At 35.6% G+C, this 16,362-nt stretch overlaps 1 protein-coding gene across 5 annotated transcripts in view; it reads right to left on the bottom strand.

Moving 5' to 3' along the window:
* MAPK8 (mitogen-activated protein kinase 8) overlaps positions 1 to 16,362 on the bottom strand; it is a 128,845-nt gene that overhangs the window by 25,586 nt on the left and 86,897 nt on the right. For all 5 annotated transcript variants that reach the window (XM_069067259.1, XM_069067258.1, XM_069067256.1 and 2 more), the window contains 4 exons: positions 13,323 to 13,492; positions 9,639 to 9,768; positions 3,484 to 3,542; positions 3,260 to 3,398 (listed from right to left, as the gene is read on the bottom strand). In XM_069067259.1, coding sequence (XP_068923360.1) covers positions 3,260 to 3,398; positions 3,484 to 3,542; positions 9,639 to 9,768; positions 13,323 to 13,444 — 450 coding nt within the window. In that variant the 5' untranslated portion in view covers positions 13,445 to 13,492. The remainder of the gene's footprint in view (positions 1 to 3,259; positions 3,399 to 3,483; positions 3,543 to 9,638; positions 9,769 to 13,322; positions 13,493 to 16,362) is intronic.

The raw sequence follows: 16,362 nt of genomic DNA on the forward strand, positions 1-16,362 counted from the left end.
AAACCCTCAGGAACTCTAGACAACTAAGATGACAGATTGAAGAGAAGGTGTCTCCCTCCCTCACATAATGAAATCAGAGATCCTAGAGCTATCTGTATCCTTTTTGAAACAATTATGTCACACATGCTGAAAATTCAATATTCTAGAACAATTACACTGAAACCACAAAGATCTAACCTGATCAACTTCTTTCCCCTTCACGAATGACCAAAAATCTACATGAGTGACACCAAAAACTTAACAAGTTCCTACTTTTATTTAACCCACTAAATGACATTTTCCTTAAGTACTGATCTAGGTGTGAAGACAGGAAAAAAAAATGACTCTTTTGGTCTAGAAAGACTTTACTGAGAGCTGTAATTAGAGAAATAATATATTTCTGGTCCTCTTAAATTCTTTCACCTCCTAGCATCTGCTAGGCAGCATACAGAATAAAAGAGGATAACAGGATTAAAGTCAATGAAGGGCAAAGTTTATAATACTGAAGCTAGAATGGCACAGGTAGAAAGAGATCTTAGGGATTTTTTCTATTTCTTAGATCAAGAAACACATAGTATTTTTTCTTCATTTACTTTCAGTAGGCAATTGAGTTTCTTAGTTGTACGCTTAACGTGTACAAAAAAAGCTCTGTTACCTGACATTTTATGGAGACAAGGGTACCAATTAGTTACAGTTTTTCTGATAAGGAGTTAAACTTGCTCCACTCATGTCCTTATCTGATTCCTCAACATGTCGTGCAGATTACCCTTGTATGAAAGGCTGTATCAACAAATTACAAATTTTGACAATTCACTGTATTACAAGACTGTAGATCCAGAGCTGGAAGGGACCCTCAAGAGGTTATCTAATACAGCTCCCCTCATTTTATTCAAAGTCAAATAAGTCTGCCAGACATGGGATTTGATCAGAGATCTTCTTACTCCAGAGCCAGTATTCTTCCCCCTATACCACGTTGCCTCCTAGACTCCCAAGTATAGGCCCATGACTGCCCTTTGCTAGGATTAGTCTACTTAAGTTTGCAGGTGTTCCTCATTAGAAGTTTGGCAGGTAGGCAATGATTATTTTGACTGAAGCAATTCATAAAAATCACTCGTTAAGGAGGGGAAGGGCTGTGCTCTGTATTGGTGAAGGGATTATCCATGACAAAGAAATCAGAGCTCTTCTTGAAGTATCCAAGTCATGGAATATCATAATTCATACAACTTAACATAGAGGAACTTTTATTATGCAACAGAATATAACTAGATTTTTAAAGTCTTTTAAATTAATTATTATGCTTTGGCATACCTTTAATCTTCATGGTTACAAGTTCTTTAAAAAGGATATATGCTTATAAATGAAATCTATGCATTACAGCTGAAAGTGGTTAAATTAGCAAATTTAACCACTATATTTAAATAAATTATGTGATATTTTACAAATTATACTCTCTTTTGGAGTGAATTAGTAAAATAGGAGAAACTTTCTTTGGAAAAGGAGAGTTCACAGAGGAATCAGAAACTGATAGGGAGATATATGCCTATGATTTCTCTAGGGGGGGAAGAGGCAATAACTTTCTAAGAAAGCATAGTTAAAATTATGAGCATGGAGGAAATATAACGAAGGTAAAGTACAAGTCAAGAGTGATTCTCTCAACTGACATATCTGTAAGGGGCAGTCGCAAACAGCTTAAGCCCCTCTTCCACAAAACCTTCCCTCCGGCTCATGGAGATTTCTTCCTTTCCTCTCATAGCACTTAAAACAAAAACAGCTATACTTATCATTTGGCAATAAATCATGTGATATTATCTATATTATTTTCCTGTGGTTTTACTTAACTACTGCATTGTTAATTACCTTTAGGCTTCTTATTCCCAACCAAGTTAAGTTCCTTAAGGTCAGGGATCTTATGAGTGTAGAAACTGACGAGGGTCTGTTAATCTGCTCTGTTTTGCCTTTAACACTATGCTTTATACACAATGATTTTTATTTGAAAGGCTTCAGATAACTGCTCACTTGGTGTCACTGTATTCTAAGTGCAGGCAAAATAATACAAGGAAATAAATAACTTAGAGGCTGAGCTTGCAAACCTAAGGAAAGGAAGGGATTATAAAAATCACAACTCTTGGAATAATCAGGCTGAGAAAGACTGATGACAAAAACATAAAGGTGCACTTAGTCATGAGCATTTTTACTATGGGAAGGCCAGAGTCCGGTCTAAGTCAGTCAGTGAAATTAAGAAACCAAGTTCAATGCACCGGGAGATCTAGAGTTCACATTAGATATATTTTTATCATGGTTTCAGTTTCTTACGTTTCAAAATTAAATTTTATCCTTATTAAAAGTTAGCAATCAATGAAGTTAATCTCTGCATATGGTCAAAATACTATAGTTCAGAAACAAAATTTGCCAATTTCATTTGTAAAAACATTAAGTAATTCATTCAAAGACAATAAAAAAGGCACATAAATATTATGAGCAAATAATACTTATGAAAAATGAAAATTTACCTTAGTGACACTTCCTTAAATTTGGTAGTTCACTATGGACTTTAATATATGTAATTTATTTTTCTGGTGGTATTTTATTGTTCCAATCTATTGACTGGGAAGGAACAATAATAGTTCTACTTTGCCCAAGGTCACACAAGAAGGTAATGAGGCCAAAAATGGATTCTGGTCTTCTGTTGAGCTTACAAAAGATTGTATGTTTCTCTTGTTATAGTTTAAGAAAACGTAAAAGCATAACATTACAGCATTTGTAAATGTGGGATACTAAGGAACATCAGCAGGGACCCCAAGAAAGTGCCAGACCAAGCTTGTCAGATACATTTTTGCCTCAGACAAGTTAACAAACATACAAAACAAAACAAAAAAACAAAAACAAAGTTGAGAAGATGGTCCAGCTATTATATAATTTTGGTTATCTGACACAAAGTGACTCAAAATTAGACATCTAGCCAAAAAACTTATGATCTCACTGAAAAAAAACCTATTTTAAAAGGTTTGTCTAAATTAAAAAAATTTTTTCCAAGATGTAATGAGCTGGCATAATGACCTACATGGAAGCATAAAATCATCAAGTATTTAAATTATGTGTATACGGAAAATAAGGCACTACGACAAATCAGTTTCTATATTCTTCTTTAATATATGCTAATAGTATCGATCTTTAAATTGTATCACTTTGCTTCACAGAATAAATCAATGTATTTCCTTCTAGTTCTTTAGAAACTGTAAAGACAGAGATAATAATAACACAAGTGAATATTTCTACTTACTCGATGTATAATTCCAGCAGAATGAAGGTGCTTGATTCCACACAGCATCTGATAGAGAAGGTAGGACATTCGTTCATGGTCTAGCTCCATTTGAATCACTTGGCAAAGATTTGCATCCATGAGCTCCATGACTATGTAACTTCAGAGAAGGGAAAAAATAGTAATCAAAAAGTGCACTAAATAATTAGTATAATAAAACAAACTTAGGTGATAATCACACTTACACATCCTGAAATTCTTCTAGAGACTTCTGTGGTGTGAACACATTCAAGAGGCCAATTATCTGTGGTAGAAATAGGGAATTTGGAAAAAGTTATAAGACATTTTTGTGAAGCTGAATAATTCTGAATGGCAAATTCATGGGTTAAACAGAACTAAGAGTCCATCACACAACTGCCTAGTAAATGGTAATTTGTTTGCTTTTATTGACTTCATATATGGTCACTTCATCTTCTGGTGACTTGAGATGACAGAAAGGAAATTTCTCATTCATTCCCCCCATGCTAGGCATAGTATTTGTTTCATTAAAAGCAATATTTTTCATTAATTTTTTGTTTTTTGCTTTTTGGAGGGGGGAAGGCAAAGCAATTGGGGTTAAGTGACTTGCCCAAGGTCACACGGCTACTAAGTGTTAAGTGTCTGAGGCCAGATTTGAACTCAGGTCCTTCTGACTCCAGGGCCTGTTCACTCTATTCACTGTGCCACCTAGCCTCCCATACTTTATTTTTTTTAGAAAGCTTATCAACTAAAAAGAAAATTCTATTCAAAATTCTACTTAAAAATATAAAACTGAGCCCTGATAGGGCTTAATAATTATTTTGGGAAAATGATTTGTATTAGCAGTAGCAGCAGCAGCAGCAGCAGCAGCAGAAGCTAGCATTGACAGTACTTTAAGGTTTGCAAAGCTCTTTACAAGTATCTCTATTTAATCTTATAATAACCCTGGGAGTTAGGAGTTACTATTATCTCCATTTTATAGAAGAAAATGAGGCAGACAACAGTAAAATGACTTGCCCAGGGCAGCAAAGCTAACAATAAGTGTCTGAGTCTGGATTTGAATTCAGGTCTTTCTGATTTCAGGTCCAGAGCTCTATTCATCATACCACCTACCTACCTAGTAAGTATCTCAGAGACCTGTCAGGAGTGGGATTCAAAACCATGTGTCCATATGGAGACTAGAAGAATCCTGGGCATGGAGGAAACTTGTGCTTTAGTCTGGAGACTTACATCCCTTGGCCATCCTGACAATTCTGTGATGTCATTGGTTTTCTTCAAAAATGAAGGGCAAACAATGACTTTTCTCAGAACCCTAATTGATGAGGAAACTCATTCTGCCAACACAGGATGGTACCTCTCTCCAAGTTAGTCTTAGAGAGTTGCCTCCTGTACTGAAAGGTTCAGTGACTTCCCTTGGGTAAGACAGCTGCTAAGTATCCGTGTTCAAGGTAGCACTTGAAGTCTGACCTTCCTGAAATAAGGTCAATACTCTATCCACAATGCCATGATGACTATGAGATCTACCAGAGGTCTGTTTAATTCATTATGAATGTGAATAGTTAAGTATTCATTCAAGAGTTCCTGGGAAAAGAGGCAGAGAAGATGGGTTTGAATCCTAGCTCTGGCACCATGTAACTAGAAGAATTATGATCATCTTGGATTCTGTTTTCTCAGATGTATTATGACTTGGTTAGACTAGACGAGGAGGCCCCTCTCAACTTCAAACACAACAGGTTCATAGAGGGTTTCAGATGAACAAATGCACATTTATGATTGGGTGACTTCAAGAGCAAATTACTGCACTGTAAGAAGGAAGTGTATAGAATTCAGAGAAACATAGGAAGACTTTGAGAAATGGATGCTGAGTAAAGTAATAAACAGGACCAGAAAACAAGAGGCAAAGACCTCTGATGACCATCACACTTGGCCCCAGGAAAGAGACGAGAAAAGAGACAGCAAATTCTCTTTAAGAGGTGGGGGGACCGAGGGTACAAAATATTGTATACATTGTCAGACATGGCCATGGTGTCAGCTAGTTTTAATAGTAACTTTTTTTTTTAATTACAGGGGAAAACTCACTGAATCACTGAATGGTAGATAGGATGGTCTATCTTGAAATAACTTTAATGTAAAAACAAAAGGCATCAATAAAGCATTAATTTAGAAAGAAAATTAATGAAATACCAATAAGGATGATTTACTAAATTATACATTTTCAGCTCTCTGCCAAAAAATGTAGATATGACATTTTCTGGCATATATTTAGAAAAATTTTCAGGGTCCAGATGACAATATCATGTTTAAGTAAATTCTAACATTGATCCAATGTATACACACATTTCTTTTTAGCAATGACTACAAATATGAGGTCTCTTAAAATTAACTTTAAGAAACCAGAAGTTGTAGAAATGACCACTTTACTGATAAGGACAGGGGTTGCTCCCTGTTCCTCAAACTAAGAGCTGTAAATAAAGGTAGTCTATGTATACATTCAATATGGCAAAGGTTTACATAGATGTACCCTTACCAAGAAACATTTTATTTTTAATCTGGTATCTCATTTGGACTGCCTCTAGGTTTAGCTCAGTATTTGTTTCTACCTGTTTTTCCCTCTTTGATTTTACTAGCTGGAGCATGAATTAACCCAGTTCTTCCTCTCTTGTGCTTCTAACTTGTTCTCCATGCTTGTCTTGCACCAATGCTTTCATCATTCCCATCATCCTAAAATTAATCAATCAACAAGCAATTATTAAGCCAGGGACCACACTAAGTGCTGGGGACAACAAAGACAAATGTGAAATAGTACTTATTATTATCACAGGGCAGACAATCTGTATATTTATAAGACTATATACAAAATACAAGGTAGTTTTGTGAGAGATGGCCCTACGAATGAAGCAACATCTATGAAGAAGAGTAATTCATTATGGCTACTACTGAGTATATGAAAAGGAATAATGACCTGAAAGGCAGAAAGGAGTCAGGTTGCAAAAATCTTCAAATTCCAAACAGGAATTTCCATTTTATACTAGAAGGGATAGGGAGCCACAAGAGTTTATTGGGACACGGAGGTCAGGGTCAGTCTTAACTTTGGAAAATCTTGGAAAAAAAAAGGGGGGGAAGTTATTGCTAGAGTCCAGGTGAGAGATGGTAGCTGTGTGAGTAGAAAGGAGGGAAGGGAAAAGACATTTTGATGAACAAAGATTTGATTTTGAGGTAATAATCATAGCTACTATTTATATAATGCTTTAAGGTTTACAAAGTGTTTTACATATTTTGATTTTGAGGTAATAATCATAGCTACTATTTATATAATGCTTTAAGGTTTACAAAGTGTTTTACATATTTTATCTTGCTTTATGGAAGCACTTAAGAAATACTAAGGCTGGGGTAACTAGGTGGCACATTGGACAGAACACTAGCCCTGGAGTCAGGAGGACCTGAGTTCAAATTCAGCCTCAGACACTTAACACAAAAACTAGCCATGTGACCTTGGGCAAGTCACTTAACACCAACTGCTTTCAAAAAAAAAAAAAAGGAAAAGAAATACTGCAAAAGAAAGAAGTATTGCCAGGCAACAGTTCTTCCATTAAGATCTAGAAAATACACCAGATGGAGTCCTGGTCAGGATTCCAAGAGAAAAATCACAATGAGAAACATTTCCAGCCCATGTCAATAAAGGGAGACCAGAGGCATACCTCATGAGAGCATTTTAGTGTATAAAAATGACCAAGGCCATGTACTAGGGCAAGAAGAGGTCCCAGACTATTTATGGGGACCCCAATCTTGTGAAGGATGCAGCAAGAGGTGAGCTATTATTCACTATATAGTTCTAGGTCTTAGATCCATGGCGGACTAAGAAGGAGACCCATACCTTGGGATAACTCTTAAGGGTAAGGAGGGGCTGCAACTGTCCCGAGTTAGAAGCAAGTTCAGAAGATAGCAGCAGCTAGGTGGTTCAGACTCCAGGAGCAGAGTGGGTTCTCAGTTCCAGTTTTCAAACATTCAGTTAAAAACTTTCAGGAGAAAAACCAGGGCAGGAATCTTAGATTGAAGATAATTCTACTGTTCTATCACACTGAACCAGCAAAGCTTTCTAGACTGACTGATCATCAGTCTACTGTAACTTCCAAATTGGGAAATCTAACAGTTTTATGCAGACTCAAATTGAGGAAAGAAAACTTGAAGAGCTCAGACCAGAAGGGCAAAGAACATACTCTGCCCTGGAACTTTGAGAATCCTGAAAGCTTGCAAATCTCCAGCCTAGCAATTCCTGAGATTACAAAATAACACTATACTTTATACCCCCAAGAATGTAGCAGAAAGACCCAAGAAAACAAAGTTCAACCCAGATATTTTCCCCAGAAGTTTATAGAGCCAAGTCTTAACAAAGTATCAAGTCAGGAAGTAGGCTGGAAGAATGGGCTAATAAAAAAGCACCCCGCCACAGAGATTCATTATGATGACAGGGCAGTCAACACAGGAATCCAGAAGAAAATGATTCCAAAATATGTACAAGTAAATTATATCTCAAAGAAAAACACAGCTCGGGCAAAAGTTCAACTAGAATTCTTGGAAGAGAGAAAGCAAGAGTTTAACACTAGATTCAAAAAAATGAGACTGCTATAGGAAAATATGGGAAAAGAAATCAGAGCTATGAAAGATTTGGAAAGAGAATATAACAGCTTGGAATAAGAGGTATAAATTTTTATGTGTGTGTATGTGTGGGAATTACCTGAAAATTAGAATGGACAAAACAGAAGACAATAACTTCACGAAACAATAAAAGAAAATGTAACATATCCTATAGCAAAAATAATTAATTTGGAAAACAGATCAATAAGAGATAACTTAAGAATTTTTGGACTACCTGAATGCCATGGCCGAAATAAAAATCCAAACATCATATTTCAAGAAATCTTAAAAGAAAACTGCCCTGTAGAACCAGAGGACAAAATAGAAATAGAAAGAATTCATCAGTCACTTCCTAAAAGATGACCAATTTAAAACTATCAGGAACATAATAGCCACAAAATAAAAAAGTATACTTTTGCCAATTGGATTTAATTTTTTAAACGACTAATTTAATCTGCAAAGACGCAAACTCAAATATTTGGTTATAATTATCACTTATCAGTATTACATATTACAAAGAATGAAAGAGAGATCAAGAAACTTGCACAACTATTAAGTGAGAGGATAAACAGAAGAAATAAGAAGAAGCTGAAACCAGAACAACTTTAGGATAAATGTGTCCTAACGCTTGTTCTCTGTGCCAGAAAGTTCAGGTAAATTCTTCTCATTTATATTATTATTTTTATTGTGTGTGCACATCTTTTCTTCTTAAAACTTTTGAGCCCCTTGAGGGCAGGGCTTTGTCTTTTATCTTTGAATTTCCTTCAGTATCCAGCATAGGGTTTTGGCACATAGCAAGAGTGCTCAGGAAATGTTTGCTGAATTGAACCAAAAAAAAAAAAATCAGGTATAAAAATCTGATTCCAATGCTACTTTGCAGCATGATGTAGAGAAAAGAAGGCAGGATTTATAGTCAAAAGACCTGGAGTCAAATCTGAGTTCTGAGAGTTATTAGCTCCAACTATTGCCTAATTTCAAAAATCAAACCTATCCTTCCTTAGTTCAATTTATTTTGCAACCAAAACCAGATTAATTTTCCTACAACACTGCTTTCATCACATTATTAGATTGTTCAAAATTGTTCAATGACTTCTCACTCTCTATAAGATGAGATCCTGAGTTTTTAATCTTATATTCAAGGCCTTCACAATCAGACTCCCATAAACTTACCTTCCCTGTTATTCCCTTACATAAACCCATTGCTTTAATCAAACTGATGTAATTACGGTGAGACAGTATATTAAACCCACCCAATTCCTACCCTACAATATTTATAATAAGTATTTTAACATAATGCCAAGAATTTGATGTTTTTACTTAGGAGCAGGGGAGGAAATAAAACATTATGGGGCTTTCAGAAACTAAAGAGCAGGGACTACTTTTTATTTGTTTGATGACTTTCTTTGTATCTTCAGCACTTAGTATAGTGTCTAGAATACTGTAGGTATTATAAAAAAATACTTATTGACTTGAATTGACTTTACTGAACAGGTCCCGATAGTAGGGAGCCCAGAAAAGTTATGGGAGAAGTGATGACTTTTCAAGATAGATATTCAATTAAATATTTATTTAAAATGAAATTTTATCAGAAAGCTAGCTATACAAACTAATTCTCAAAAGTTACTTTACAAAACTTAACTAAGGGTTAACACTGTAAATTATAGTTTAAAAACAGAAACAATATCACATATTGACATGAACTTCACTATGATTTGACCTATATTTAAAAACTAAACCTTTTACTTACATTTTTGTGATTAACACATTTCATAAGAACAAGCTCTCTATAAGCACGCTTGGCATGAGTCTGGTTCTGAAATGGTCGGCTTAGCTTCTTGATTGCGACATTTCTTTCAAGAATGGCATCATAAGCTGCACTGTAATTAAAAAATAAAACACAAACAAATTTTACAAAAAGAAAACTTACAGGTCCACAGACATGAATATGTAGCAATCTTTTTTGGCTAAAGTAATAATCACAAGCTTATAACTTTCCTGGTATGTGTTATCTAGATGTGTTCCTCTTCTCGTCAATCCCCCCTCCCCACTCTGCTCCCTACCCAAACAAAACACCCCAAACTTACAGTTTATAAGATCCTTGGAAAACACCTAAGCATTAAGCTAAACATCTTATACCAGTTATTTTTAACTAAAACTCTGCCTACTAGTTAAAATGGAGAAATTTCCCTTAAATTACAAAGTGCAAAGAAGTACTAGTATTATTTGGGTGTACACCATAAAAAGTATTCTTTCGGTTTTGGAAATGCTCGAATTGAAGTATAAACAGATTAACTGACTTGTCTAAAGTATCTTAGACAAAGGTATTAAGGTCTATGCCTCCTATGAAGTCTTACAGCACATATTGGCTATATCATTATTTTACCCAACAGTATGATTTGGAAGTTAATTTTCAAACGCCAAAATCTGAGATCTTTCATTATGAAGTACTACATGGCCATTTTAGAAGTACATTTCTTTTTTACTGTAAGATCAGAGACAATAAGGCATAGGCATGAACTTGGAGGCAAAAGACTTAAGTTTGGGTTACTGCTTTGTCTTTTACTAGCTCTGTAACCTTGGGTAAAATTCCTTGACCACTTTAGGCTTTAAGCTTCCTTATCTGTAAAATGAGGATAATAATCATTACAGTACCTTGCCTACCAATTAGCTATAAAGAAAACTCTCTGAAAACTTTAAGGATCAACAGAAATATGAGCTAGGTACCTATTTTCCATACTGGCAACTAGAGGGTACAATGTGGATAGAGTGCTGGGTCTGAGACACTTATTAGCTGTGTGACCCCAGCCAAGTCACTTATCCTCTATTTGCCTCAGTTTCCTCAACTCTAAAATGGGGATAACAATGGCATCTATCTCACAGGGTTGTTGTGAGGATCAGATGAAATATTTATAAAGCTCTTAGCAAAGTGCCTGGCATACAGTAATAATAGAAATAAATGTTTATTCCCTTTCCTTTCCCCTATTTACAAAATGTATTTATTTTGAGATTAAAGAAAAATGTACTATTTAAGCGCTGCTTGATTATGAATTAGAGCAGACAAAAAGCTTTGGCCTGGGTACTGGAAGCCCTTGCGGGAGGTGGAGCTCTGCTTCTACTTGTAACTTGTGTGGCCCCAGATAAGTCCCTCAATCTCTATTCTGTAGAAGCAGTAAGGGTTTGTTTCTTCTAGCTCTAAACTGGATCTCAATGTAAGACTGATAAAAATAAAGTAAAATTGAGTTCTCTTTGAAGGTGGAATGCTATTTTATTACAGCAGGTTTATCTTCCAAAGTAAGTTTTGCTTCAGCTAATCAATATTATTTCAATAAATTAATGTTGGTACTACAAGCACAGACTGAGTAAAGGCAGTCTACTACTAAAAACTGGTTGCCAGCTAAAAGTTGCTTAGACAGAAAAAGCCATTATGAAACTGAAAGTACATTTAGAAGATTATTTTTCATTTACTGACTTTAAAAGACCCCTTAACCATCATATATCTTTGCATACTACCATAACAGGTATGTTTGTCTACATAATGAACTTTTTTTTTTTTTTTGGAGAGGGGAAGGTAGGGCAATTGGAGTTAAGTGACTTGCCCAAGGTCACATAGCTAGTTTTGTGTTAAGTGTCTAAGGTCGGATTTGAACTTAGGTCCTCTGACTCCAGGGCTGGTGCTCTATTCACTGTGCCACCTAGCCACCGCCCATAATGAACTTCTTTATTCTTTTACATGTGTGTAATGAGTTTAGGGCTATGCTACATGAATGACCCTCCTCCACTCTTCTCAATGGCTTTACCTATCCTCTCTTTTCTTCATTTCTCCAGTCAAAGAGGATGAAGAGGCACAGCTTCTTGCTAAAGATAACCTGTCAACTTGTATCTAATCCCATTTCCTACAGTTTCTTCCAGGTCTTTATACTTTATCAATTATACCTTCTTTCTTATGCATTTTCAACATCTATATTGACTTTTAAATGAATAAATAAAAAGGAAAAGTTCACTTTGCTATTTCTTCTAGCTATTATCTTCTTTCTCTTTTCTCTGGTGCCAAATTTCTAGAATGAATATCTTTACCACCTACCTTCTCAACTCCTTGCAATCTGGCTTCTGTCTTGACCACTAATAATATCATTACTATCACATCCAATGTCTTTTTAAATGTCCTTATCCTCACTTACTCTGCTATATAGGTATTTAATGATATGGACTATCAATTTCTTAATACTCCAGCATCCTTTGGCTTCTATGGCTTTCCTCTTGCTTCTCTGGGACTATTCCTTTGGTCTCTTAAAGTCTTCACATTTTCTCACTCTTTAAACATAAGTGTTCCTTAAGTTTCTGTCCTAGGCCCTCATTTCTCTTTAATATTCTCCCGTAATAATCTATTAAAGTATTACCTCTATGAAGATAACTCCCCCAAACTCCAACCAAATTCTCCCCAGAGTTCCAGACCTATATTCCAGCTATTTGAGGTATATTTTCACTTGGCTGTTCTATCACATCAAATTAAGCAAGTTTAAGAATAAAAATAACTTTCCTTTCTAAACATATTCCTTTCCAAGCTTCTCTATATCTATGAATGGCAGGCACTATCCTACAAAGTCACTCAAGCATATAACTCTGAAATAATACATGATATCTTCTTCTCCTTCATACCATATACTCAATCAACTACCATGTCATACTGGCTCTAAATCCATACTGTCTCATATCTTGCCTATCTTCTACACTTCCCCTGCAAGAATTCTAATTTGGGCTCTCATTTCTCCTGAGTTCTACACCTGCCCACCCCACCCCCACCCAAAATAGTCATTCACTAGCTCTTCTTGTCACTCGGTGCCTGTCACTTCACATCTGCATAACTAATAGACTAGTCAAAGAATCGTGATATTTTGTTTGGCTTGGAATGGGCATTAATTATTGCACCTATAAGCAAAAGGGCCAATTCCTAAATATGTGCTTTTTTATATATATAGCTGAGCTTGAATTCATGGTGTTAAACTGATGATTACATAGAATTTTTTTATTTAAACAGATTGGCTAATGTAAGTATAAACAGAATGCATAAATTTGCTAATTGTTCTTTCTGGCAACAGACATATGGTTAAATGTAACAAACTAAAGGGGTCTCAGGATGTAATAATATTTCACATTTAAAGATGGAATTGCTGAAGCCATAGATCACCTTGAGTTCGTTGGACAAAAAGCATTCTTTTGGCAAAAAGTGGTAATTACAATGACCTCTTGTTAATTCTTTTTTTACTCACAAAATAAAAATAGTAGCATATGATCCAATTCCTAGACAGTAGTAGCTTACCCTCTTTTGCAGCTTTGGATGTGCTCTCCTGAGGAAATTTAAAATCTACCAAGACATGAAGAAATACAGATGTGGTGCTATTGATCTTTAGTTATTTTTAAAAGCAAAACTTACCATACTATTCCCTGGGCCCCTGAGCCTATAGGTTTTAAATTCTGATACCGTTTCAGTACAGTAAATGTAGAGTCTCCAATCTCAACACTATAGAAATTACTGTCACGCTTGCTTCTGCTCATGATGGCAAATAATTAATTTGATGGCTTCATCCAAAATTCACTCAGAAGCTGTAAAAACAGAATAAGATGTGACATTTACAAAGCAGTAACTAGTCTGTTAATTGTGTAATCTTAAAATTGACAAAGAAGCATCTAATTACATAGTAAGAAAAATGTAAAGAGATTTTCAAAGAAAATTTTAATAAGACAAAGGAAAAAAAAGCAAAGGATTAGACATATTAAGCATTATTTCACCTTTCCCTGCAACCACTTAAATATTTGGTTGATCAACGATTTTTTCTGCTTGGTTAAACATATTTAGCAAAGGAAGTAATTTCTTTACTCTGGAACTTACTGATGTATTCCCCTAGATTTAACATTTAAACTCAACATTAAAAAATACAAATGTATTTAAGTTAAGTCATATTCTAAAGTCTAATAAGTATCTGTGATTTTGTTGGTCAGAGGTAATTTCTTCATTGATAAAAATCACAATTCTGACTTGAGAGATGATTCTCTACATCAACAGAACCAAAATAATTCATCACCTGGTAGCCAACCTAATGATCAGTCTCTCTGAATTTAGCGAGGCTGTTCTTCAAGTGACAGATACAGACTATTGCTGGGTTTGTATTAAAAACCTTTCTAGCTTGGTAAACCACATGAGGTTTTCAAGATGAAAGAAATGAAGTGACTTTATAGTTTATCTAGAGCAATTAAAACTAGTTTAATTTATTGAAAAATATTAAGTACCTACTGCTTGCAAAATGTATGTTAGGTACCTCAGACACAAAGAAAGATGAAATTGCCTCTTTCTTTAAAAATGGACATTTCTGTTAAAATATAACCAGTACATAGAAAGTAAATATGAATTATATGCAAATTAAGAAAGAAATTTCAGGGCAGCTAGGTGACACAGTGAATAGAGCACTCGCCCTTGAGTCAGGAGGACCTGAGTTCAAATTTGACCTTAGATATTTAACACTTACTAGTTCTGTGACCTTGGGCAAGTCACTTAACCCTAATTTGCCCTGCCTTCGGAAGGAAGGAAAATCTCAAGAGAGAGAGAGAGAGAGAGAGAGAGAGAGAGAGAGAGAAAGCAAGTCCAGACATTCTGGACTGACCAAAGAATTATGAAGGGGTACATACCCTTTGGACTACCTATATCATTACTGGGAGTATACTCCAATGAAATAAAGGAAAGATGAAGAGGACCCATATGTACAAAAAATATTTTTAGCAGCTGTGTTTTTTTATAGTAGACTCAACCTGGAAACTGAAAGTGCACGAAGTGACTTGGAGAAAGGCTGAACAAACTGTGGCATATGAATTTAATGAACTATAAGTGTGCCATAAGAAATAATAAAACGGACACTTTCAGAGGAAACTGGGAAGACCTCTATGATCTGATATAGTAAAGTGAGAACCAGGAAAACAATTTACACAGAGGACAGTATAACAAAAAACCAAAAACTTTCAAATTCTTGATAATTCTGATTAATGTAAAAAGAATCACACTGCCTACATCCTTCCACAGAAGTGATAAACATGAATACAGAATGAAACATGCGTATTTGGACATGGACAGTTTGGGAACTTGTTTTTGCTGGTCCGTGTATATATTCTGAGAACTGTTGGTTGTCCTACTGGAGAGACAGTAGGAAGAAGCAATAAATTTTTAAATTTTTTGTTGATGGAATTTTTTCTTACCAAAATTTCTTTATCTTCCCTCTTCACCCCTCCTAGAAAACCATCTCACATGCCAAGTAAAATTTTTAAAGAGATAAAAGAAAAAATCAGTAAAATCCATACATTTTAAGAAATCTGATTACATCTGTGGACCTCCCAACCTCTGCAAAGGAGGGGGTGAAATGGGAATGTCTTCTGATGATTCTTTGGAGCCGTGCTTGTTTATAATTTTGCAACATTCACTATTTACTGTTTTCTGGCTGTTCTGCTGACACTGTTGTAGTCTCTATGAACATTGTTTTCTTGGGTCTGTTTACTTCATTCTGTCAATTTGTGATACTTTGTACAGAAGCCTTGAAAGAGGATTTTCTGGTTGTATGTTTACAGAAATCCTGGAGGAGGGTTTTGGAGGTCTGGGACTTTACTGATGATTTATGCTGACCTCTTGGACCTTGTTTGTGGGTCTGTCTTGAAGATTTGTGTTGAGTTCTTAGACCTTGCTGGTGGGTCTGAGTTGATATCAAAGGCACATAGTGAACTGATAATGGTGCCAACAATGTGTATGGATATTATTGTGGTTCTGTCAAGCTTTGTCTTCCCAGAAACAGGAACTGTGAAGGACTTGAGGTGGATTGGACACTGTAAACTTCAATATGGAACAGGAACCAGATGAAGAACTGGACAAGGAACTGGGAGCTGCCTGCCTTTGAACCCAGGTGACAGTTGGAGCTGGGACCATGGAAGAGAAACCATGGAAACACAGCCAGACTCAAGTCAAGCTGAATGAAGACTTTACTTGGATACTGTGTACTGACTGAGAAGATTTACTGTGACCTAGCAGTGGAGCACTTTCACTTTTGTACTTTGTGATTGAATTAAGGATTTTGTGATTGACTAAACAAATGTACTTTGTTTAAAACTATGTGACCACTTTGTTGAAAATTATGTGGCCATTTTAGTGATAAATTGTTGAGCTGTGACATGGTGAATGCTGTACCTTGATTTTCTGTGAATGTTTTGCTCTGATTTGTTATTGAATAAATAAGAGAGTTTGCTACTATGTAATCAGAACCTTGAAAGCTGTTCACAGCAGCAGTCCTCTGGAAAGCTGCTTGTGTATGGCTTTACATCATGTCACTTCCCTACTCAACAAACTCCAGTGGCTCCCTATCACCTCCAGGATCAAATACGAAATGCTCTTTTTGGCATTCAAAACCCTTCATAATCTAGTCTGCCTTACCTTACTCCAT

This window comes from Petaurus breviceps, unplaced genomic scaffold (assembly GCF_028583685.1).
Source record: "Petaurus breviceps papuanus isolate PSGF00001 unplaced genomic scaffold, PetGlider_PUasm1.0 90740, whole genome shotgun sequence".
NCBI lineage: Eukaryota > Metazoa > Chordata > Mammalia > Diprotodontia > Petauridae > Petaurus > Petaurus breviceps.